The 26,847-nt window shown below is 36.7% G+C and overlaps 1 protein-coding gene across 5 annotated transcripts in view; it reads left to right on the top strand.

Moving 5' to 3' along the window:
• Positions 1-26,847, top strand: part of DACH2 (dachshund family transcription factor 2) — a 313,627-nt gene that overhangs the window by 219,849 nt on the left and 66,931 nt on the right. For all 5 annotated transcript variants that reach the window (XM_075053842.1, XM_075053841.1, XM_075053843.1 and 2 more), the window contains 2 exons: positions 20,967-21,122; positions 23,973-24,145. In XM_075053842.1, the coding sequence (XP_074909943.1) occupies positions 20,967-21,122; positions 23,973-24,145 (329 nt within the window). The remainder of the gene's footprint in view (positions 1-20,966; positions 21,123-23,972; positions 24,146-26,847) is intronic.

Here is a 26,847-nt window from a genome sequence, read left to right as displayed (position 1 = left end):
AATGACAAAATGTAAATGGTATGGCTAAACTGCATAGAATTGAGAGCTTTCACATGTCTGTCACCTTTCAGATCCTTTACAAATTTATAGTCTCAGAGTGCAGAGGTCTAAATCTTCAAAGCTTGAAAAACAGAGGTGCAGCGTGAACTAATCTTCATTTTTTCCCCTATCTTCTTACAGCAGCACTAATGGAAATGTATTTTGTTTAATGACTCTGAAATCCTGTTTGTAATTAGATGTGGGAATTGGTCTTACTTTGTAACAGATGATACTGGAATAATAATATGAGAGATGCTACGCTGAGACCACTATCCTCCTAAATCTATATCATTTTTCATTTTATTGACAGGAAATGTGTTCCTGAAACAAAGAGATTGATTTTAAAGAGTAGAAAAATAATGTCTAGTAAAAACTCAAATGAAAACATTTTACCATTACTTTTAAGTGTATCACAAGAGTAGATTAACCTTTTAACTTTATTTTTAATTTTCGTAAACAGTCATCTTATAATTGTTGCTTTGTCACTGATAGGATCTTTGAATTAATGCACCAAAAGGTAGGGAACTTTAATTAATGACAGGGTGCATACAATTAAAATGCATATCATATTTCAGAAGGATTATTCAAAATAATTAATTTTGTCTGTTAAAACTCTTTTACGGTCGTAAATGAAGTAATTAGGAGTGGGCACAGAACAAGTGAGTGGAGGCTGAGCTCACACAGTCCCTTCAGAGTATTAGTCGTCTTTGCTAGGTCTTGATGTCATAAATCATTTTGGCCGCTGTAGAGCCAAGGCTACATTTTTCCCGTGGTTATAATTTTCACATTTGTTAGTAGTAGCAGGTATTCGTGGTCAATATCAACCTGTCGAAGGAAAGCAGGTTGCTCAAAAGTGTCCCTCATTAAGACGAGGTCTCGTGTTTCTCTGCAAGGCACAGGAACTGCCATAGCACTGTAGGGAGCAATACTTACCAGAAATGTGCCAAATTTAGGACTTTCAGTATAAATTTTTATTAAGACCAGTACAGATCAGATGCACTGCACTTTAAAAGGAAAAATCATTCCAGTTTAGACATTTTAGTAGGCTTCTGCGACTGCTGAAGGACATGGTGTGAAGAGTACTTTCCTGCCCGTTAGGAAGCCAGGCGGCTCTCTCTGCAGGCAGGCGTTGGGTGAGAAGGCATCTCCACGCATCTCTACCTTTCTGGTCTTGATGCTTAGTGGGAAAGAGAAGGAAAAAGAAAAACGTGGTCCAGATCTACTTCTCTGAAATGTGTGTTGTATTTTATGTTAAACCTTTGCTGGATAAAAGCAAAAGAGGTCCTGGGAGCAGGTATCATCAACTGGTGAACAGATGAACTCTGGCAATTAGGGATGCCAAAAATGCTAAGAAGTACGCTTAGTGATTTGCAGATTTTCCACAGTGCTACCAAAGAACAAGAACAGTGAAGTACCATATGTCAAATACTTTTTTTTTTTTTGAGGTCCTTGTACGTACTCTGTTTCAACAAGATCTTGTCTGCCTATCATTTTGCACAAAGCAACATATTTGTTTAAACACTATGGTGTATTAGCATGCTGAACCAATGTGTTTTAATTTCCCATTTCAGGATGTAAAGAATCCAGTATGTAAAGAATTCCAGTATGTTAGGAAAAGCAAGTATTAGTGATAGTTGCCTTTGTTAATACTAGTGAGTCAACTTCAATCTCACATTAATGATATTTTAACAATAAAAAGTACTTCAGTATTTTAATTACATTGTAAAGTCTGGAACATTCTTGTTCTTGTTAAGGCACGTATAAGTTAGGATGAAAACTGGCATATTACCTTTGATGTGGGCCACATGCTGAGAGTCCCCCAAAGGATGTCATTGATAGTGATACAGCTGCCAACAGCAGGAGTCTCATGCATTAGAATTTTAATCAGATTTTTTTAAAAAAAGTCTCCTAACGTACAGTTAATTTATGTTTGAGGTAAGATATGTTTGTGGTGTGATCATTTGGAATATTTTCTTACCCAAAAGAGTAGCATTAATCAAAAAACCCATTTTAATAATGTGGGGTTTTAGTTAAGGATTCAGTACTAGATTTTTGCAGAGTGCCCTGAACTGACATTTTTGCAGCTGAGATTCGATAGCAGTTTTACTTGCAACAGTTGGCGCTGTTTAAATGTCTAGCTGATTTGTGAATTTGATGAGACAGAAGTCACAGTGGTCTCAAGTAATTCTGCCTTTACTTGCACCCACAAAGAGACATCCCTTAGTTCTGGAGTAGGGACTATATAGGTAAACAGGACACACACAGATCAGAACCTTATTACTTTTTATAGAATACCTTGGCTATCTTGAATAGTTATATTCAAGTTTTATTTTCCTTTAATGAAGTTTTGATCCAATAAGAAAATCAGGATTATGCATTTATTTCTGTGATTTTAAAAGTAAGCATCTGACAGTTTTGCATAATAGGTTATGCTTTCTGCTCCATATTCTGTTTAAAAAAAGCTGGAATCCAAAGCTGTGAGTGACATTTTGGTAGAATTTTAGCAAGTACAGTCATTACCAAATTAAAAATAGATACAGGTGGGTAGTCTACGCTTTTAGCTCCTTTAAAAAAGAAAAAAAAAAAAAAACAAAAAAAACCCAACCAAAAACCCCAACCTCTAACTGTATACAGGAGCAGCAATTTATCAGATCATTCTAGTTACAATTATGAAAACCCAGCAATGTTGTCTTGGACCAAGAGTAATGTACCTTTATCACCAGAGTGTGTTAGAAATCTTTAATTTCCATCTGTGACATCTTTTTCTCAAATGAAATTCTTATTCTTAATTTCTTAGAAGCTTCATTTAAATTAATAAGATCACTGAAGAATATTAAAACCTGGTCCATTTAGTCATGGAGAAGAAAATCTTGTTGGCACCATATAATTGAAGCTACTGACTTGTCCATAATCTAAAGGGAAAATGCATGGATTTCTAGTATGTTTCAAATGCCATCTTAACGTGTTTATTATCTTGGAAATGTAACCAATATTATGTTATCTGCTAAGTAACTAATATGTCTTTTAGGACGGCCAGTTTGTGCATTAGTTTTTGCAGATACATGTTTCATCTTGGGAGGCACAGAAAGCGTGCACCTAATGGTTTTAGAACAGCAGGATCTTCCCAAACTGTGATGTTTTCTTGAAGAGAAGAGTAGGTAAGGCTTTACCTGAACCATTCTTGAGGCTGAAGAAGAGACCATAATGTCGGATAATGATCCTATGTTGTGGTTAAACGCTCTAGGCTGTACCCTGCAATGTGGTATATTACGTTGCAGCGTACAGATCTAGGCCAGGCAGTAGATTTAGTTTAGCAGTGGCAGGGCCCTTTCACCCTGCAGTTTGGCACTGCCTCTGGGTCTGGTCTGTGTATTGCAGTTTGCAGTGTTTAGGATCATAGGGAAACAGTGCTTCCAGACTTGTTTTCTTACCCACACTCTCAGTGAAGCACGAACTCTGCCAGCATCATGTCTGACTGATAGTTGTCCAGCTTAATTTTAGAAATTTTATAGGTTTATTAATCATGGCCATTTTTCCTAATGTTTAACCTAAGTCTTCCTTGTTACAGTATTTCCTCGCTGCGGCTTGTTCTATACACTGTGGGTATGAAGAACAATTTATTTCCTTTTATTACTGAACATGTCTTTTATCTAGTGAAGACTATTAGTGAGTCTCCTATCTGTCTTCCCCTCCCTACGTTAAACAAGCCTGCTCTTTTGAACGTGCCTCATGCTGACGATTTTCTAGGTCCCTGGTCAGTTCTCACTGCCCTCCTCTGGCCTCTCTCCAGGTGATTCATATCCTGCCGGTTCCCAACCCTACGCAATGCTTCGGTCAAGGCCGTGCCGGTGCTCAGTGCAGCAATGTAGAACAGGACAGGGAGAAAGAATTTCTCCCAGTCATACAGACAGCTATCTTGCATAAGCGTATAACACTTTTATTCTCCTGACGTTTCATGGAAGCAGGATACCGCTGACCTGGGTTCACCTGCAGTCTACTATAGCTGCTATATCTTTTTCCCTTTTTTTTTTTTCCCCCCGAAGAGCCCCACAGACAGTGAAACCCCATTCTGAATTTGTGAGGATGGCTATTCCAGCCTTTCATCTGTCCTGACCAAATTTTCACATTGTATCTCTTTTAAATCTTCACAAAGGTTTAGACAAATTCTAATAAAGATCCAGAGTTTTGGATAGCTTGGTTAATTCTGCTATGTATGCTTATGATATAGACACTAACATGCTAACATCTGCCCTTGAGTGGGAAGCATTTCATTCAGTTGAGTTTGGCCATTTTATAGTTCAGTCTATCTTTACAGGTTGACTGGAGGTACATTCTGAAGGTGAATTAAAATTGATAGTTGAAACTGAAAATCAACATTTCCTGTTTAGATTATGTGCATTTTTTAAGCTGTACAGAGCCATCTGCAATTAATGCTCTTTGTTGTATATCTTCTGTATTTACAGTATATTTGACAATAAAACCTTTTTTGACATTTAATCAGTAGCAGAGTTGTTCCACTCTCATTATATATTCATGGACTTTATCACCAAGACAAGACATAAATGTTGAGTTTGCCTTTAAGATCAGACATGCATTCATATTTAAAACCTAGAAAATCAGGGGGGGTTGTGTCTGTTCTACATTTGTACGATATAAAAATGAGAATAGATTCTTCTTTATAAGGTGATGATCGGGCTACTGTAAGGATGGAGACAAGTAAAACTTTTGGACTAGTGAAACTTCCAGCATACCTGTATAAGAGCTGTATATTCAATTACTAATGTTGTGGGATAGGAGAGGCTGCATTTTCCTCTTTTCCTGTAAGGCATGTAATATTAGTTAAATTGTGATTTATTTTCTCTCCTTCAGACGGAAATTGGAAAGGTAGTAGGAAGAAGTGTCTTGCAAGTTCCTGTCGTTTCTGTGCATCTGTTTTCTGATTGACTCTCTCTAAGAATGTGATCTAAGTGGGATTTTGGCATTTCATCCTTGAGAAATATTCCCCCTCATTTGCAGCACCTCTTTTCTTTTTCTTGATTTTGACAAAGTAGGTATTTTTTGGAAGTTGAATCCAACTTCATTCCCTTTCTCTGTAAAATCCTAGATCCAATGAGAAAAGTCCTTTAGAAAACACTGGAATAGTTAGCAAGAGTAAGACTTTTAATTTCATTTTTTATAAATACCAACTCTATCTGGGTATATACTATATGTTAAATAACATTTCTGTGTTAGTGAGAGATTGGACTTTAATAGAAAATATTACCTAAGCAGAAGAGCATTCTCATGAAACATGTAGGTATCTTGTATTTAGGATAATCTCTAATGAGCCTCTCTGATTTTAAACTTAGTGATTCTGTCTGTAGAAGAAATATTTGCATTGTCCTATTGCTAGCGACTGATATTCATTTTCTATCCGACTAACTAACAGCTCTTCTTTCTTTGAAACTGCCTTGCATAATTACAGCCCAAACCCTGCCCCTGTACTACATAAATGGAAAATCCAAGTCATCAGATAGCAGTGAATCTTCGGTTTGGATTAAAAAAAAGTATTTTATTTATTAGATGCAGTTATGGCACTGAAATAAATGGTTGGTGCAGTTATACAACATCTTACCTTCAAAATTTAATCATCTACAAATGCCATTTATTTTTCATAAGCTTCTTCCCTTTTAATATGATTCATTAAATATCCTTCTTTTTTTTTTTTTTCTTCCTGCTGTTTCTTCATCTATTTTGGATGTAGACTCCAGGCATTTATTTCCTCTCTGTCTTAACGTATGGTGTGGTCAATGTAAAAATACTTTGAAATAACATTCATATTGTTTAAATAATTTCAAATTTAGAAGTTTGAAATTGAAGATCTATTCTGCTGTAACCTACTTCTTACAGATTTGCCCTGGAATTTTCTCTGCAGCTGATACCTTTACTTTTTAAGAAAATTTGTATTTTCAGTATCCTCCCATTTACAACACATGTAATTTAGAAAATTACCCTGTAAATAGGAGCTCCTCCAGCATGCAGCAGAAGCTTTTGCAACTGGTGGAAAGCCGTACATTCCCACTCCCCAGCAGGGGAGGGATGTTGATGGAAAAAGATACCTCGGCAAAAAGTGTGTGTTGCTTTACTCTCCTGTGGTTGGTTGTAGCTGTCGAACGGTTCTGAGTCACAGCATTTTGGGAATAAGGCAATTTCTCTTCATCCTGCTGTTGAGCATATCTTTTGCACAGTCATCAGGTAGTTTTACATGGCTTTTTCTGATTCAGTGTGTGAATCGTTAAAGAGGGAACTTAGGAGGATCAAGATGAATGATTTTTTAAGGGTTACTGATAGCCAATAGACTACCTTTGCAGATGCTCGTATTTCCTCTCCTCAGTATGTTTGCAGTTGAATTCAGGGACTGAATTTGAAATTTGAAGTACACGTGTGGCAGCACATGAGGTATGTGCCAATGGCATGGTCTAGATAGACAGTTGCCTCACAGCTCCTCCAATTTTAGTTATCTTAATTGTATACATGCAATAACTTCTAATTCAATTAAGACTAGCAATATTCCACATTAGCCTGTCTGTTAAAATCCATGCAGTATACTATAAAAAAGTCATTAGTTTGGTAATATCAATTTAACAAGTTTTAGCTCATTAACCTTGACACCAGCAGTGCTGGAGAGAGGAACCTTTTGATATCGTTGTTCTCAGCATATACCAGGGAGCTCTGAAAATCTGTTGAAATCCATGGCTATTATCCTTGACCATCAGTTACAGCTGTGCGTTAGCTCTTCTGTGCAAATACCCCATAGTAAGCCACAAACTACCTTTTTTCAAGTCAACTTTGTTGATTGGGCTAGCATTTATTCAGAAAAACGTTTTTTCCATTAGGTACTTTCTATGGTTTTTAGATGGTCCTTTAGCAGCATTGCCAGCTATTTCCTATGTTTCATTTTTCCACATATATACTATTCCAACACCGCTTTTAAAAAGCTTTCCTGAAGCGTGGCAGATGAATATTTGTTATAGCATTGTAGTAAGCTGAGTAAGATGCTAATTGCAGAAATACTTTTTCAGTTACTACTTTCGCTTTCCAGGTTCACTTTTGAGAAATCACAGTTACCTTTGTAATAATGTTGGTTTAGCTTTAGAAATCTTATATAATACTGCTGTAGGTACCATTATGAAATAGGAAAATGGTTAATCATTTAAAAGTAGGGTACAAATAAATAAAGAATAAACTCCAGCAGTCAAAAAGCTGTTGTTTACTGTATACTTACTTTTATGGTCAAATTGGATGTGTCTCAGTTTCAGAACTGAGAATGTGTAGAGAAGAACTCTTGTTTGGCCTCTTAATACAGCTGTAATCACAGAGGCTTTCAAAAAACAGCAAGCAGGGATTCCGTAAAAAAAACCCCAAGGTATTTTCTTAGGGACGCCTTCACTTAATCCCTTGCAGTTGTCGTGAGTCTGTCACATTTTATGATTTGGGAACTGAATTTTGATGTAAAGAGAATTAGCACCCACCTCTGAGGAAGAGCTACGTGAAATGGAGGAAAAAGAAGAGGGACTTAATACAAATATTTTCATGTGGAAGTGGGAAAACAAAGCAAGATGAACATGGAAAACAGAGTATTTTGTTTTCGGCTCTGTCTCTGTCCTAGTCATGCCAGTGTAAAATTTTTCATGCGTTTATTTCTGTTTTATTACCTGCCTTTCCTTTGTTTCCTAGCTTGCTCGGTTAGAAACTGCCGTATACTACCTTTTAGGTTATGGAAGTATGCTTGAAATTGCCATCCTTTCTGTGTTCAGTAACCTACTGAAGTTAGGGAACAGTTTTGATCCTTCTCCTTTTGCCTGTGCTGCAGTGGGTCACTGCCCAGATTTCGGTCTCCTCATTGCGTTGCAGTTTCTGTCCTTTCTGAAAATCCCCCCTGACCTTTTCCCTCCTGCTTGGCCAGAGCATGTGGCCCTCAGCCAGCGGTGGTTCTTCATCCTTCAGCTGGTGCCATCGCCGTGGGGCAAGGACAAGGGGGCCGCTGAGGTGTAAAGAGATCGGGCAAGTCTCGCAACGGTTTTCTCACGTGCAAAATAAAAGGCAAGTGCTGGACTGGGCATTGTTGACTACAGCAACGCTGACACACATCAGGAGCACCCACAAGAGACGTGTATTTTGGCTTTGTTTGAGAGCACTCAACCTTGTGTGATCCCAGGAGATGGAGGCTGCCAACGTGAGTGTCGGTAAGTGTGTACAGCTGCAGTGCAGGTGTGAGAAAGCAGGGCAGAGCTGGAGGGAGCCGCTGCCATCTCTCCAGCCAGGACATGGGCATTTGTTCCCAGCGGAAAGCCAAAGCTCTGCTCAATGTGACTCATTTAATGTGCGCACTGTACACATTTAATCACAAGATTAAAGATTAATTTGGAATACTTTGATAAAGTGTCAAGCCAGAAGATGGGAAGCAAATAATTTTGCTCATTTACAATGTTAATGAGAAGAAGGTTTCAGTAAAAGACCAGAAGTGTAATATATAAAATTTGAATATTGCAGACTAATAAAAAAATCACTATTCTGAACTACGCGTTAAAAAACTTTTGTTGTATAAAGGAACAGTTACCTCAGCCAAATTTTCAGCTTCAGTAAGACAAAACAAGGTAGAGCTAAACTTAAATATAAACTATTATTCTTTTTTTTTTCTCCTGGCATGTTTGCCTCATAAAAAGTGAACTATTTTTTTGTCTTTTGTAGAAGTCTAATCCAAAATGAATATGTACATTAGATAAAGCTAAAATGAAATTTTGGTTGACCTCTAGGTAGTGGGGAAGAGTATAGTGTTGAGGTTGAGAAGTTTTTCATATGCAAAAAATCAGGAGGAGACACTGTACTTTGCAGAAGTTCTGTAAGTTTGAAAAGGGATAATTTCAAGTGTTTTCAGCTTTGAGGATGTACGAAAGAACTGTACTCTACAATACAAAGCAACTATGATGAAAATTCACGTTACAAAATAAATCTATTAAATTGTTGTTCTTTTAGGAAATTTAACATTTTTCTTCCAAAATTTACCAAAATCCCTTCTATGCATAGGAGCTAGGCTTTGTCTTTATCTAAGGAGTATTTTTCAAGTAACCCATAAAATATTTTTTTTTAAATAACTGGAGAAAGCATAAATGCACAAAAAAGTGCAATTTTATGAAGTCTTTCATCTAAGACCTAATTCAGATAGTATCACCTATATATGAAAGCAGGAAATTCATGTGTTGGGTAGTTAGGCATACACATCTGTAAGCCAAAGCTGCCTCTATAAACATTGTTTTTCTTTCTAAAAGGGTTCTTACATTATTTGACATTTATGAAAAACTATGTTAGAACCTTACCTGAAACATATAATGGTATTTCTTGTGGCAAAGGTATTTTTTGGTACATTTACATTAAACTATATATGTGCACATTTGTATATGTATGAACGTATCTCAATATATTTGAAAGAAGAACTACAAATCAGACTGCAGATTTGTGCCTTTTAGTTTGGAGGTTTGTAGTCTGACCATGTTCACTTTGGATTTAAATACCTTTCAAGGTGTTCAAGCTTGATTACTTGGCCTCACCTGAATAATACAGCTTAGAAATAAGGCTTGTATCTGCGTAGCTGTCTTTGTATTATGCCCATGATTACAAATCTTATAACTTCTAAGATCTTTTGTAGAGTAAAATGTGTATTGTAGACATTTCACTTAAGGTTTTGTGACCAGTATTTTTAAAAGCTAGCACAATTCAAAAAATGGAGGTCCAGCTGCCAAATGTGGGGCTAGACTTGAAAGAATCGATATTTCAGGGGGATCATGCTCTGGAGTGGTTGTTTGACCAGTTACGTGGATGGAGGATATTTACAGAATAAGACACCAAATGTAGGTATATCAAAGATGTCCGGAGTTGTGGAACAATCAAAGCTCTCTTTGGCACTGAGGGAGGCAGAAGCCTTCATCCTTTTAGTCAAAACCGCAAAACCAGCACCAGTGCTATATACCACTACCAAATGAAGAGCTGTGTTTTGAAATAACAGATACTGTGCTATAGGTGTGCTGTTACGAAGTGCACTGCTCTTTAAAAATCTCCACAGTGAGTATGCCCCTTTTTATTTTTTCTTTTTTTTTTTAAGCTGAAAACTGCCTAGAATCTCAGAAGTGAAAATCATATCTTCAAGCTTCCCAAACTAAAGAGCTTTGGGAAGAGTGTATTTGTCATTATGTTTAATTTGCGCATACCTCACCAAAGAAAAGGCCAGGGGAGCTAGGCCGAGAACACAGCTGTACAGGCAGCTCAACTAATTGCCTCTCCATCCTCAGCCTCATTTATCTTCATTTCTTCCCAATTATACCAAATTATCAATAGTCTCTGTTGCATCAGAGTCTTAATCCCCTTTATTCAGGCAGCATTAGATAGTGGCAGATGAATTCTTGGAGGGAGTCAGGGTAAACAGCCATGAAATGCCACCTCTGGCAGATGGCATTGCTCACAAGAAATGTGACAAAACATTTGGAATTTGTTACTAGGCATTGGTATGAGAAGGCAAGCTGTCAATATTTTTTTAAATGATAATCAAGGTGGTGCATACTTATACCACAAGCAGAAATGAATCCTGTCCAAAACCTCAAGCTTAGTTAAGTTCAGCTTGGCACTGTGCTATTGTATTTTGTTGCTAAAGCCTCTCACTTTTTCTTCTTAAGAAATATTTTCACTTTATCTGGTATTAATATCAACATTTTAATAATATTTCTTCTGATGATAGTTGTTTTTTATGGTTTTGTATACCTCAGAAAGAAATACTGATTTGAAGACATAGAACATCCTTTGCACAATAACAATTTTAGGATGTATTTTCTTGAATAGTTTCTTTGGCACTCTTGGTCTTTTCTAGGGGTTTGATCCTGTTCCTTAGAGAAGCTAAAGCAAAGCTCCCACAGGTATTCGTTGAGGAGAATTGCACTAGAGATTAGATGAGAGCACTTAATGGCTAGGTTTGCTGAATGAGAAAAATAGTCTGAAAATCAAAGATGGAATGGGTAACATATCCAATTGCTGTTGTAGGTATATATTCAGCTATTGCCATGAGCAAAAATGAAAGTGATTTTTTAAAGGAAGTACAAAGTTGGCTGCTAATATAGTTCAAGATTTTTTTGTGTGTTATTTTTAGACTGGTGTTAAATGAAACACGATAGATTTCACTGCTGACCTTTTACATGAATTAGGTTTACTCACAGGCTCTCCTGGTTTTGGCAGCATTCTAAATTTTTTGGAAGTCAGTAATAACTTGGTGCAAGTAATCAAATGCCAGATATAAAAAATGGTGCATCTTCAGAATTAGTGTATACCTTGCCAGTGTTCCCCATACTGACACAACTTGTTTGAACTTTGCAAGTATCTGCACTTACTGGTCCTTCATGGAAATTGTGGCTTATGACAGTAAATCTCTTTGGAGAGCTTCTACAGTCATTCAGCTTCAATATTAAAGGGTATTAGGCATCCCTTTTGCAATCTCTTATTCTCTAGTAAAATCTCCAGTGTCTTTGAGTTTTGTGTAGATGCTTCAAGTTGGCACGGGTTTAGAAGATTGTCCAAATGTGTATGTATGAAGTGCCACGGACTGTAGTTAATTCTTTCAAGCCATACTTCACATTGCACAGAGTTCTTTCAGTATTAGGAGCTGTTGAAAAGATTATAAATACATAATTCATTTATTTCACTACAAATTAGCTGAGAAGATTACAATCTGTAACTTGAACTGTTCATAATAATTATTTCTGAGAAATAGTAAATGATAAATTGTTGGAACTTGAACAATCTGATTTTGTACCGTAGCATTACCAATCTGCTGTGGATGTCAAGACGATCTCAAAGCCTCTCAAAATCAAACTAAGCTATCTGGCTAGTTACAGTCACAGTAAAAACATACAGTACGTGTGTCTCAGTGGTTGTTTCAGTAAGTTGTTAAATACAGGAAAATATTAAGTAATTTAAAAAAAACAAAAGCAAAACCCACTTGGTTTGTGGCGAGTGAAGGTGTCAATGTGTATCATCACTGGAATATGAATCCTAGTTCCTTGCTTGCTGGCTGCAGTTGTTGAGTTTAGAAGGATGTATGTTTTATCCTTTCTGGCAGGCAGCCCTACAAACTGCATTCAAGATCTGAAAGTTAAGCTGTTTTATTTCTGGCTTGTGCATCATCAACAGTAATAAAAACATGACAGACCAAAATTTTGACCTTATTTCTCACTGTGAAATGCACATGTTTCTGAAGACAGACTTTGGTCCTGCTGTAAAAAACAGTTAATTTTTTTGTTGATGGCCCTAAACCAGAAGAGATACCATGTTCTAGTACAGTATTCTTATCTTTGTATAGAAAAATAAATAGCGATAAAGTCAAACACTTATTACTAAAAATGTTAGCAATAACAATTTGGAGTGCAGAAGGGATCAGATAAGTTGTGCGAGAATGAACCATAAGCCTGTGGTTGTATTTCAAAATAGTATTGAACATTTAAAGGTTGTCCTCTCTTTTGCGTTCACCAACACCGTGTCTGTTGAAATAATGATCTGTGCAGATTTTTATAAGCCCTTTTTTGTCAAAAGCGCATTCTGTAAGCTGTCAGGAGTCGGGGTCTCCCTGACCCAACTTTCCAGTAAGAATGCTGAGGTATATTGTCTGCTCGCTAGCTCAAACTTGCTGAGGTTCCTCAGTGACAGAGAATAGAGGTCTTTTATTACCTCTCAGGAAAGGGGTTGCATATGCTTTTGACACTGATGCAGATCCAAAAGAAAGTTCAGGTTTTAACTCTAAGTTCCCTAATTCCAAGAATAATACTACACATTGTATAGAAGAAACTGATTTATTACTTATTATTTCACCCACTACAAGAACTAGAAGACATCAGAGGAAGGCAGCAAATGCCAAGTTAACCCCCCAAAACACACCTGCAAATAACATGAGGTAGTTTTTCATACAGTGCATAGGCAAGCTGTGGATCTTCTTGCTACAGGATATTGTAGATGCAAAAAATTGACATCTGCTTAATTTAATGGAAGAAAAACCTATTAAAGGTTATTAAATTCAAGGAAAATATCTCTACTGCAGGAAGTTCCTAATGCATCAATTGTTGGAGAGTATTCTGGGAAATTGTCACTATAGGTTTTCTCTGTATTTAAAGTCTTCAGTAAGTATTGCTTTTGGCCCTTGTTGGAGACAAGGTATTCCGCTATGTGAACTGTAGCTGTCTGTATGCAGTCACTCTGGGAGCCGTTATTCCTTTAGTTATATTGCCCCTCCCTCCTGAAACATCATGACTAATTTCCATTTAGGAAGCCATAAATATCTAACTATTGAGATGAAGATTACAAGCTTTTCCGTGGTCCCCCCTCCCCCCTTCATTATCACATGGTTAACTACCAGGTAACAAAGAAGCAAAGGCTTCATTTATTAATTATCAGAGCTTTTCTCCAGCATGTCACATTCCTTCCTAGCCAAGAAGCAACTTGTTTTGATTAATATTTATGCATGACTAAATCAGCAAAAGAAAAGAGAAATGGGTACAGATAGCTAACTTTGAGAAGTGCTTTTGAATATTAGTGCATTTTTATGAAAATTATGTATTTTGTATCTAACTTTCTATAAATACAATGTTTCATCTTGCTAAACCTAACTTTGATGGGGTGCTTTGGTGGTATAAGTTGAATCAGCTGACCCATTAAGGTATGTTTGGTATTTTGAGTTTAAATGAAGATGCTGCCACTTTGAGCAGGTTGTGTTTTTATCAAACTGGTCCCTTACATCATAGTGCATTTTCTTTCTTTTTCCTGGATCTTTTCATTTGTTTTGCAACATTTTTCCCACTTTTTCGTACTAGTTACTTGAGGAAAAGGCCATCCATATTTTAGCAATTGTCTACAGAAGACTGTTTTGTTGAAAAGTTTTTGTTGCTGCAGCCAGTAGTTCCTCTACACTGGTCTTAGAAAGTAGGAGAAAACAATCTGTCGTATTTTAGTAGCCATCAGCTTTTTTGTGTACGTAATTTGAAGGGATGAATGACCTAGTCTGTTGTTAGAGAGAGAGAGAGAGAGAGAACAGGTTTTTTACTGTGAGTCTTTTGACACTGAGCACCTGATTGTAATTGTGAGATTTGATTTTCACTGGAAAGGCGCCTTGCAGGACAGTCTTGCATTCCGAGGTAACTGACAGCAAGGAGACTTTCCTGGTATTGTGCTTTAGCACTATTATCATCGATCATAATTTGGGAACTTTAGAACACGTTGTATTTACCACCTTCCTATTTCTTTTTGTGTGTTCATTTTAAAGGAAGCAATTAATGGTTTGGGAGGGATGGTTAGGTTCCTAAATAAATACTACGTCTCTGCTTTTATTTTCTGAAAAAGTATCTTCTTGGAATTAATTCTTAATTAAATTGACATCAAATATTCTGACATATTCCCAGTTACCTTCAGTAACCTGTTTGCTGTGAAATAAACTTTAATTTTGCTGTCATTAAGACTTTTCAAAAAGTTTAGAAATTATATTCAGATTTCAGATGCCTTCTTATTGTATAATTATCAACAGATTACTTCACCTAAGTTCTGACAGACATATTTTTTAAGTATGACTGACTGATGGACAGATTGGGAATTGCTGAATTAATGGGCACATTTCAAAGCTTTGGCAGGGCTAAGCAGTAATTACATCTGCTGAACCACTTGATAAGTTTTTGGAAGTAGCCCAGTAAAGCCATCACTGGATTTCTTGAGTTTTAATATCTTACCCTACACACTTTCATGGCTTTCTTGTAGGGCACAATCCAGAAGTTGATATAGCTGAATACACATAGCTAAACAAATCAATGCATTAAAGCTTTAAATGCATTGCAGATCTTCCATTTAGATTTGCAGATGGATGTCATGCTTTTGGGGGCTGATGAAAAATCTCATTCCCATTTTAAAGTAAAAAAGTTTATTTGGGGGCAATAAGGGACCAGAGAAAGTGTCCACGCTTGCGTGGTCTCCATAAATAACATCATCTACTGCCAGTATGAGGGACAGAATTTGGGGTCGTAATTCTGACCCAGAACAGTTTTGTGGTTTTCTGACAGGAAAGTGACGGTTTACCAGGAATATAACCTGGATGTTGTCTTCCTATCCTTATTATAGTGAGATTCTCAATTTATCTAATATGCCAAAAATTGTTTTCTACCTGATCTGCTCTTCCTGGGACATTCAGATGATGATACCATGAAAAGAGTTGACAGAAGGTTGTAGGGTGAAGTGTTTTCAGCAGAGGATATTCTGTGTAGGCCAAAAAAATGACCCTTTTTCCCAGGTGAGATTGGGATATTGGTAAAAGCAAATAGTCTGTAACACCTGGAAACACTGAGGCTAGGAATGCTGGCAAATAGGCCCATGTTGTTTTAGGAGTACTGGGGTTCTAGATAATGCAAAAAAGTCCAAAGGCCTTGTGTGTGCTGGACACTTGTAAAAGAAGTTAGAGGTGATAAATACTTCGAAATTATCAGTGCTGAAATAGCAATGCATTGAATACCTTTTTCATTGCAGTTGATGTTATGCTTAATATGCCCAACAGCGTGAAAAATGTGTTTAAAAATAATTTTAGAAAAAAATTGGACAGTGAAGATGGTATTGCTTTCAACAATTTGAGTTCAATTTTTCAGCAATGTATCACAACAAAAAATAAAATGACAGACATAGATTGAAACAGTGTGGTTGTTCAATTCAAAGGTACCTCTGACAGAGTGGATTTCATTTAGCTAGACCAGACAGTTTTAAGGCTGATAAAATGAATTTGAAACCAAATGAAAAGAAACTGTCACCAAATTGAACTTTGATTACTTTCTGGAGATCTTTCAATACCTAAAAACAAGGCACTAATTTAATCGTCACAAATATATCTTTACCAAAAAAAGGTTTTTGGATTTTGTTTTGGTGAACACAAATGCACAGAGAGGTTTAGTACTAGAAAACACGTAGCTTTAAGTGTTCTCTTATAAAATTGCTACAATCAAAGATGGGTGACTAGCAGCATTTTCAGAAAAATTAAGCTGAGCTTACCACTTGCATTTCCTTCAACTAAACAAAATGAAACTTAAACAGAGGCGCTTTGCTTACAGACATGTACATGATTGTAAATGACCTTTCAGTGGGTCTGTGAGTACAGTGTATATCAGCAGCAGCATGTGTATGTATTACTTAGGCTGATTTTCCCTATTAGTTTGTGTTACCTGTGATTTAACCCCATGTGCATCTGAACTCATCTGAATTCGCTGTTCACAGGGACTTGGGAAGAGAGATGTACAGAATTTGGCCACTGGGCCGTAAAATGGCATTAAGGGAATGCTTACCTCTCACCGCATTTTAATTTAGAAATAAATGGATTGGGGTTTGTTGCATTAGTTTTGCTTTTGCTTAGTTGAACATAAGTGTAATTCATGCACTGATAAATAAGTTCTCTCAAATAACCTGTTAAGACTGGTAGATGCCAGACTTTAATTATTAAGTATATCGCAAATAACTTTTTCTCTTACCAAATCCATGTAGGGTCCATCTTCATCTGTGCCCTTTGAAACATGCGTTGTGTTTCTGCGTAGGCGACTGTGTACAATGCATACAGTCAGGCCTTTTTTTTCATCCGTATTGTGCATTTAGCTGCAAATCTGAACACAGAACTGTACACCACACATGTGCTGCGTGGCCTGGACTGGATGGCTGAAGCAGGTCAGACCTTTTTTTAGCTGCTTCTGCTGGGCAGCCAGTGCACTCTGCAATCTTTCAGGGTGGCTGGCCAGCGAATACCTCTGCCTTTCTCCTCCCGCTTTGGTGTGTTCCCGCTATGTTAAGGAAACCGCAGTCTCTGTGCTCGCTTCTGACAAGCATCAGGAGCTCTGGAAGATGGAGGTTCTTGTCTCTCTTGCCCTTCTTTAATGCTGAGTACAATCTGTTCGGGGACAAGATCGACTAGAATGCAAACAAGATAAGGAAAAATTACCTTTTTGTCCTTTAGTTTTATCTGTTGGAGAGAAGGTCATATGGGTAGTGGGTAATAGTGTTAAACATAAAGCTTTTTGTAAAGTGTATAAACGATGTATTGGCATTTTGACAAATCAACAGACTTCTGAGTGCTCTAATAATATTCCTGTGACACTTATGAATCAAGTTAGGATATTTCATTTTAAAATATTAGTTTTTCATTTAAAATAAATAAAAAGCTATATTTCCCTTCATATACAAGAAGTAAAGTAAGTTCCATTGCTGTTCTTTGTTGTCTCATTTTCCATGCTGTTGTATGTTTGCTTTCTTTTTTCATATATTTTTTTCCCCCCTTTTGTTTCATATATACCTAAAAGAAATTACTTGAAGTCCGTCTCTCTGTATACAGTAGTGTGGTTCATGGTTTAATTTTAGACTCCTTATCGTCTATATTAAAAAGAGTGACAGCCTTCAGTAGCTTAGTGTGGACAAAGAAATTATTTTTTCCTAATACAAATTTCTTCAAAGACCAAACCTTTCGAATGTAATGAGAGAAAAAAATTTTGACTCCCATAAATTTATTTTTGTGGTGTATTGCATGATTCATATAATGAAGTTTCATTTTTAGTTTCACCTGTAACCTCATTATACCAAAGACAGGATTTAGAATCAAAACATGACATCTTTGCCTTATTGATGGCACCTATTTGGACAAAAAATGGCAATAAACAGAAGTGTTCTGAAAAATTGTACCTAAACCTAAATTTGAAGTATTAAGGAGGATTTACTTTTTATAGATTTGTTCGCTTCTAATTGTTATGGTTACAAAGCATTTGAAAACACACATTGATATATATATATATGTCAAATATGTATTTGCTGATATAACATACTGACAACTGTGTTACTAAATAAGAAAATGTGTATGCGCAAAAATGAATATCTTTTTTTAAAGTTGCATGATAGTAAAAGGACTGAGTATATTACCACAGGTTTGCATTTTACATATTTGATTTATAATGTGAATCTAGTTCTGGCTTACTATTAATTTATATGTAAATTTTTCTTACTGCATGGGAATAGACACTACAGGGAAGGATGCAAGTTTTCTTTTAAAACTATTATTTTTTTAGCTATGCAAAGGGCCTATGGGTAGGATGAATTGAAAGCATCTATGGTATAGAGCACAGCAGTAGGACCTGTGAGACCTGACTTCTCTTCCAGTTTCACCATTGGTCTACCAGGTAACACAGAGGAAGTTGCTTCAAAATTCTGCACCTCAACTTTCCCAGTTGTAAGTTGGAGATAATCATACTGCCCTTAAAACACATCACAATTGAACAGTTCTAGGTAAGAAGTAGTTCTAATTATTATTTTCTTTTTAAGAGACTTGCTACTATGTAGTGTATGCAGTCCAGATTAAGTGATGAAGCTGTTATCTATGTGGTATACTGCAGACTACAGGATACATTTCATTTAACATGCACTTTTATTATACATCATATGCTCAGCAGTATTTTTTTTTCTTCTTTCTCTAAGGAGAAGTGATAGGGAACATAAGAGTACAGGAATGGTCTGCAGAGATAAGTGTATTGCAATTTATTCTTGTGTTGCTGGTACTGAATACTGGAGCAGATTTACAAGTGGAATTTGCAGGGAAAAAAGTTGTTATTGTCCCCATCTGTAAATAAAACTGGTCCAGTGATTTGGACTGTACAACATAATTTAAATTCAGTTTCCTGTTCCACTGCAGGTTGCCTGTATTCCCTTAAGCAAGTCACTTTTCTGCGCAGTGCAATTCCCTGTCTGTAAAATAGGAATGATGGTACTTCCATATGGAACGTGCAACAGTTGTAAAGCTGGGCACAGAAGGCTGGTAGGGCACTCTGATGCTACAGCTTCAGGGCCGCACAAGTGTGGTGGGTAGATGCATGAGGCTTTGGAAGGACAAGAGAAACTTCCCAGAAATAAGTAAATGAGCTAAGAGTTTAGACCATCTATGCCTGGGGTTGGAAGTATTGGAGAAGAACAAATGGGGTAAGGGAGACTTTAGATGAAGAGTGCAGTTTTTTCTTCTCATTCAAAAATCTCTGACAAAACTGTCTTGTGCACAGTTTTCGTGGCTGCCGCCCTGATACATGAAGTTACATGTACGAAATCTCTTTCTAAGTAAAAAATGCATGCTAAAGTACATGTCATATGTGGGTTTTGAGGAAGAAAAAAGTATAAATGTTGAACTTGAATTTACTGAAAAAGCATATGGAGAAAAATAAAACTAATTTGGTAAAATTAAATGCTAAGCATTTCCTCAGATCTTTCCTAAATTACACATTTAACTTGAGAAATACTTTACCAAATAATACCATCTCTGTTTCACAATATTCAGAATGAACAACTTCTATACTAAGTATCAGTCAAATGTTATTTGAAAGAGCTGATATACAGTATATTTGATAACAAAGATGCTGACACAGCCTTAACTGTAGTAGTTCTTCTAATTACTGCACTATGCCATGTTATATTATATCACATGGCATAATTTAGTGTATCTTCCTTTGTCAATGTATTAGTCATCATTTTACAAATTAGAAATCTTTTATAGGAAGGTAATTCATACTTGGACATAGTGCTAAAATGATGGAATGATTTCCTTTTTTCTCAATCATTGATCTTTCAAACTTTTTCATTTAGCCGTATTAATCATGTTTATTAGCTAAGTGTTGTCATAAAGAATGGAATTTTTCTGCTACTTTCATATTCAATTAAAATGTTTTTTTGCTTGCTACCTCTATCTGCTGCATCATAGTAATCTATTTACTTATTCTAATTGAAATTCTTGTTCATAAATTCAAAACAAAGTCAATACTGCAGTTACACATTTTCATAACAATCTATAATCTAATTGAAAATATGGGGCGTACCTGAGAAGAGACTGTACTTAAAATATATTTTTATTCTAGAAACGTTAAATCTAACTTTTTCAAGGTGGTTTGTTTTGTGGACCAGGTGTATTTCAGAATTCACTAACATGGTCTACTTAACTGCTGTTTAAAAGGAACTTGTTGTTATTCAAGTGTATAAGTGTAATACTGAAGAAAACTACAATCTGTAAAATTGCTGCAGAACACCCTCTCTTCAGAAGACCTAACAGATATTCTAGACCAAACATGAGACACGAGTGCTTAGTTCGCTAAAAACTGTGAGTTTGTTGTAGACAGTAATTACTGTGCCTAATAGATATCTGGACTCTTTAAATTCCTGAATACTAATGATTTCCTAGCCCAACCTAATCCCTGGCTTGTTTGACCTAGGTACGTTTAAGTGTTTGACTTGGGACATCCCCAGGATCAAACCCAGCAGTGGAGGGAAAGCTATTTAAGCTCAGAGATAGCATAGCAGCAGGATAAATTGTTGTAACCTGTTCAAGGATGAATTTAAGCTAGAATGCTAGTGAGCATTGGAAGGAGTGAGTAGCAGAGCAACGCTCCAGTAAGATTAGCAGTGGTGAGAGACCTGAGGAGCCCGCGGTTAGACACCAGTTAGTCTCTGGCAGGGACTGGGTGGCCTGATTCCCTGCGATAGCAGGAGATTGTGATTCAGTGTCTCATATGTTCCCTTTCTGCCTTGTTTACTTAATTGTGATTGATGTTTACTTGGATGATTTTATCCTTAAACATTTAGCTTGTCGTTTCCAGAAACTGGTGTTACGAAGGTAGGTGATGCTGAAAGATTTTAATAATGTTTTTTGCTTGATGCATATTTATTAATTTATTTAAAAAAAAGAAATTCAGGTGTAGGTTTCAGGTACTTTGTTTGTGGTAGGTGCTTAGCTATGGTAAAGAGTATTAGCTCATTGCTAACCAAGCAGAATGTCTTTTAAAGAAAAGTATATGCCATTTATGGTTTGTTTGTACCCTGTTTTGCAGGTGGGAGTGAATCCTCCTGGGACAAAGACAAGCTTCAGTCTCCCATTACAACGGGATCACAGCATAGCATTGGTCATCCCACACTATCAGGGCAGTCGAGCCTTGGAAGCGCGCACCCACTCAGTCCTCTCCAGCAGAATCACCTGCTCACCAACAGTATGTACTGTGCTCTTACAGGGGAAAAAAACGTACATGGAGCCCTGCTTGGAGGCTGGGCTTGCATTCCTTCCCGGCCTCCTGGAGGTGGGGGAAATGGATGGGAGACACATGAGCAACAGGAGGGTCAGTCCTCCCACTGTCTGCTGCACTTGTGCATCGTGGCCAAGCCACCCACTGGGATACAGCTGCCCTATTTGAGTAGTCACCCACTGCTGGGTTAGGAACTGTCAGTCCTTAATTGACAGTTCCATGGCCTGGACTGAAGGGAAGAATAACCATAAAGTTGCTTAAAATTTTAGCTATGTGAGAAAATTGTCTTCCAGTTTAAAATTGCTAACCACCAAATATAAATATGAGACCCAGGAATAAATGCAGAATGTCTAGTTGAAAGTGAGCAGAAGCGATCCCTCTGCCATGTTTTGCCTTGTACCTGCCAGGTGTGGGCAAGGTCATCCATTGAACCCAGCTATCAAAAGCAGCTGGAGTAAAAGGGCACCGATGAAGTTTGGATTTGGAACTTAAAGCTCCCTTCAGATCCATCTCTTTTCCTTCCCTTAGGAAGGCAACAGGTGGGAAGCCAGCAGTTCCCCTTCTCCTTTGCACCCACAGAGGGCAAGAAGGGAAGGGAAAGTTATTCCAAGAAAGATGTTCAGGATTAATAATTGAAAAATTAGTGAGGAGTAAAGTTAATTCTAACAGATGGTGGTGGATGAAGAATGAAGATCTCGCTGTGTCTGAATTCTTGTTATTTAAGCTCTTCAAAGTTTTGAAAGTTCATTTTTGGTGTTAATTTTAATGAATGAAGGACATTTCTGGCTCCTTACACAATTGTAGGAGCAGATAGTTCCTTGCTACCTATGTAGAGCCCCAGACTTGAACAAATCAAAGCTATTGAAATGATACTTACAAAATGGGTCTGCTTTGTTCATGGGAAGGTATGGAGCTGAGCATTTTGGGTTAAGTGTCAGTAGCTGAGAAACACCAGATCAGAGGACTCAAATTCACTGTAGTTTATCCTTTCATTTTATATTCTTGCATAATTCAATACCTGTATATATTTTACATACAGGGATATTGTGTTCTTTGCTGTTAAAGAAAACTTTAAAGATATTTTATAGTAGATTTTGCAGTAGGCAAATGTCTATAGGCTATTAAAGGGTTTATTGAATGTCAGGCATTATGTCCAATGATTTGCAAGTGTAGGATATATTTTCTTCATAGTCCTCTGAAATGTTTGACGGATTGTGTCTTAAAACTGGTGATGTGCTGTTAAATTCTGTTTGTAGTTTGCATTTAGTTTGCATGTCAATTGGACTTTAAGTAGACATACAACTCAATGTGGCCAGATGGTGTCTGGGAGTTTTGGAACTCTATAGAAAGATTATTGGGCTGTTAAGGGAGATATGCAGGGGAACAAAGGCTTATGGATGTAAGCACTGAAGGGATTGTCAGTATGGTTTAAAGTGAAGGGAGATGTATGTGGGCTTTGCTTATTACCTATGATAATTAATATTGGCATGGATCATCATATAAAATACATAGTGAATCATAAGACATCACAGTTGTTGATCATGATATACTCAAGCTAAACAGAAATAGTGTGGGAGCTCAGAATATATACAATTCTGCCTTTTGTGGTGGGCGCAGTCCTGTTTTTATACTGCTATAGTCAAATTGTGGTGGAATAACATAAGCTATATCAGTCAATGATATTTTTTATTGTGGGTTCTGTCATACGCCAAAATGGTGACTGGCCTTCTCATTTAAAATAGTTACGATAGAACCAAAAGTTAAAAAACTTCTAGAAATAATTAATGTGAATAGCATGTGGTTCTGATTCTGACTAGCTATATGATTATGTTATTTACTACTTGTACCTGAATTTTTCAATGAGAATTTCTAATCTAAATTTCATTTAGAAAAATGATAACACATTTTGTCTGGCAGAATGAGTCCTATTTTTTCTGAAAAAATAATTTGGGATGCCCAAAGGTAACTATCTTCAAGTGGTCTCTCTAATGAATTCTTAAATGCAAAATAACCTGAAACAATTTTTTCAGTGAATTGGTGTCTGGGCCTTGCTTTCCATTGTAGTCATTACTAAATACTGCAAGTAATACACAGGCTGAAACAGATATTAATGAAACATGAGAATCCAGTTCTTGCTAGCAGTAACATCACCTTTTTGGCAATGTCAAGATCTGCAAGTTGTTCCAAATGAATTTCATACCTTCTTAAGTTGTTTTATATCCATAGCAGAAGACAATTTAAAGTGACTTTTTGGAAATCAAAACCTCTGGCAACAATTTTAACCTCTCATTACATGTTCCAGTTCCCAGACCTTCTGTACGGTAGTTCAGTAGTGGCTACAGTCCAACCCACAGCTTCCTGTATTCAAGAAATAGTCCTAATACAAAAATCTAGTCTCAGATTGCTGTGTATGTGAACTAATAATAGTAAGAGGACTTGGTAGGAGTATATTGTCAAATAAAATTATTAATAAATATTCATTGGATGTATTGGAAAAACATGCAAATATCTGCATGTTTTGTGGGTTTGTCTTTATTGCTACTAATAAAGAGATCACTGAACTTACGCACCGTGATATATTCATTTTGCTAATATTCTGCTACTTCACAGCTGTATGTTTCTTTCCCTAATACAAACCTGACAGCCTTTTCTGGAATGCAAAGACTATTATCCTCTATGTAACATCAAAATTACAAACGCATAATAGTATTGAGTTTGACTAGTCAGTGTTCCAGTAGAATATAGACTCTAAAAATTAAGGTGTTGGGTTATAAAGTGAGGGACTGACATGTATAACCTGTGCATGCTCTCTTTTAGGGATAGACCTGCCGTTTATGATGATGCCCCACCCTCTGCTTCCCGTCAGCCTACCTCCCGCTTCGGTCGCAATGGCAATGAATCAGATGAACCACCTCAATACAATAGCTAACATGGCTGCAGCAGCCCAAATGCACAGTCCTCTTTCCAGGGCAGGGGCCTCTGTTATAAAGGTAAGAGTCATCTATGAGGCTTAGAAAAAACAGCTTTTTGTGGCTAACAAAAACATTTACAGTGACTTTCTTAAGGAAGATAACTAAGAGGCAATGAGCTTATACTTATACTGCCTATAGCACACCTGGTCTGCTGTTCCTGACAGTGCTTCAGTCTGAGGAAATACCCACGAGTGCAGTCAAGAAGTTAAGATGCTCTGCCCTATCTACAAATCTGTAATGTAATTAAAAACAGATAATAACACTCACTAGAGGGTAGGGGAATAAGCAGTGCTGCATCTGTTAAAGCTCAAAAGCTATTCTAAAATGTTGTTTAAAATCAAACTTAATGTTATGCTTAAAAGAAAATGCTATAGAACATAACAGGAACTTTAGTGCGGTGCAATTCCAGAACAGGTTAATAGCAGAGAAAATCATCAGAAGTACCTTAGTGACTGTTGTCTCCAGTAGCCACACCTAAATTTCCTTCTGGCTGGGTAAAACGTGTTTATACTTTTGATACTCTCTTCCAAGCAGGTTGTTAAGAAAATTTCCTGCCTGTGTTGAGAGCTGAAGTCCTGCCACACACTAAAAATATGTTGAGACAAGAAATGTTCAAAGTAGAAGGATGTAGGATCAGTGTATGTGAAGGATTGGTGCTATGGGATTCTGTAAAACACAGTGTTGTCCTCTTCTTATTGAGCAAAAATGAAGTTTCGTCAGTCTAACTTTTGAGTGTATTTGCATGCACGTGTGTGTTTCTTGTTGACAAAATTAAATTTTTGTCAGCTTTGAAAGGTAGTTATTTTAGTCCATTTTTCTTTGTTTTTAAGTATATGAGTTCTGCAAAGTACATGTCTCTTTATTTTGATATTTATGCTCATTTACACTCATGTATCCCCATCATACTGGAATACCAAAGTTCTGAGTTGCCTTATTCTAATAACTTTCACTGATTTGCTGAACTTAATCTCTTGTATCTTTATTGTAAAACATCTTAATTATAAAATATAATTATTTTATCATTGAGAAAGTTATTGTTGCCAGTATTACAGGCTAATTGTGAGAATAAATTAATTAGGATTGTACTTTATCTTGTCACAGCTTGCTGCTGCAGGAAATTTTGTTTCTACATCAAGCAGGGAAAGAAACTAGTAGTACACAAGCACATGTTTGTTTTTCATACTTGTATTTACTGATACCAACATACATTCAAGAAAGAAAGCAAATCTCTCCTGTCACATTACAGTATCATAAAATATTACGTGTCTCTCTTGCTGAGGTTCTGGAGGTCTTTGTTTTTCTTCTGATTTTCTTTCTGGCCCTGAGCATCTCCAAAATTGCCTCAGGTTGTTTTTCTTCTTTACTGAGAGTCCGCTTCCAAACTAGGGCAAATGTTGTTCTTAATAGTTTGATTTTGTGTTTATTTTGTTTTCTTGGATTCTGGGAGGCTGGTAAAATTTGGGGAGTGGCGTGGTTCCCTAGTTAGAGACAATTTAGAATTGAGATTTATAAAAACTTCTTATCATCAGTGTATCTGCACAGTTGTTGACTGGGTGGGGGACATGTGCTATCTCTGATGTCCAACTGTCCCTTAGTTAATACAAGTCACTGAATTGTTAGATATTAATTGAGGTTCCATTCGTTTCACTCAGTAACCTTTTCTATAACTGCTCAGAGACCTCTTGAGAAAACTGTAACTTAAATACAGCAGTAGAATATTTGTAGCAGCAAGTAGACTGCATAAGCTTTGATTATATTTTGAATGCTGTCAGTATGTCAAAATGAGGATTGAATATGTATTTGTAAACAACACTAGTTCTTTGTAATATAAACTACAGTTTTTGCAAACGGTTAGGTTTAAGGATGCTCTTTAGCAGGCCCTTGCTGATCCTAGTTATTCATTTACAGCTATTTTTTCCCCAACACCTGTACTAGAGGATACACAATATCTCCACAGCAACAGTAGGTCTCACCAGCACTCTAGTGGGAATTATTTCCTCTACATGATGTAGAGGAAAATACACCGGTAGCTAATGTGATGGAGGTAAAGTGTGCATCCATTGCTGCTGTTACCTGTCAAGTGATGCTGCATCTTTCTCTCGTTTGTTTTGAGGTCTGAAACTGTAGATGAATTTTATTACAGAGAGTGTGAAGCTGTTTTTGTCCTTTCCTTCCCTTACGTACAATCATCTAGCTTTGAATGGTGACCAGTTAAGATGAAATCCTTGTACAAAACAAAACATGTAAAAGAAAAGCATTACTGCTGTTGTCATGTCAGCAGTATTACTTTTATTATGTGACATTATTTCAGTGCATTTAATAAGTACAAAAAATTACTAGTTTTAGAGAGACTGCAACTCCAGCATCATGTCGTTACTTAAAATGGGCGAAATGAATCGAATATATTGAGTATGTATCTATTTCCATACTGTGATGACTAAAATACCGCTTGGCCTGTTTTCTAGAGGTGTGAGAATCAGCTGCTTTATAAAGGTTTTGAATGAAGTCATTATGCTTTTTATATCACGTTTGCCATTTAGAAATAAGCTGTTCTACCAAGATATGCATGATCAGCAAAGTTAACATTTAGTGCTCCAGAAAGAAATGTCATAACTATGAAACTTGATTTCTTCCTGACAGGAACACCATAAATTAGGCAGGCACAATGGCCAAGCTCACAAAACCTTCTTAGCCATCTATAATATGATCTGATGTGATTA

This window comes from Buteo buteo, chromosome 22 (assembly GCF_964188355.1).
Source record: "Buteo buteo chromosome 22, bButBut1.hap1.1, whole genome shotgun sequence".
In the NCBI taxonomy this organism is placed as follows: Eukaryota; Metazoa; Chordata; class Aves; order Accipitriformes; family Accipitridae; genus Buteo; species Buteo buteo.
Note: the sequence above shows the minus strand (reverse complement) of the source record. Positions and strands in the feature narration are given on the sequence as shown.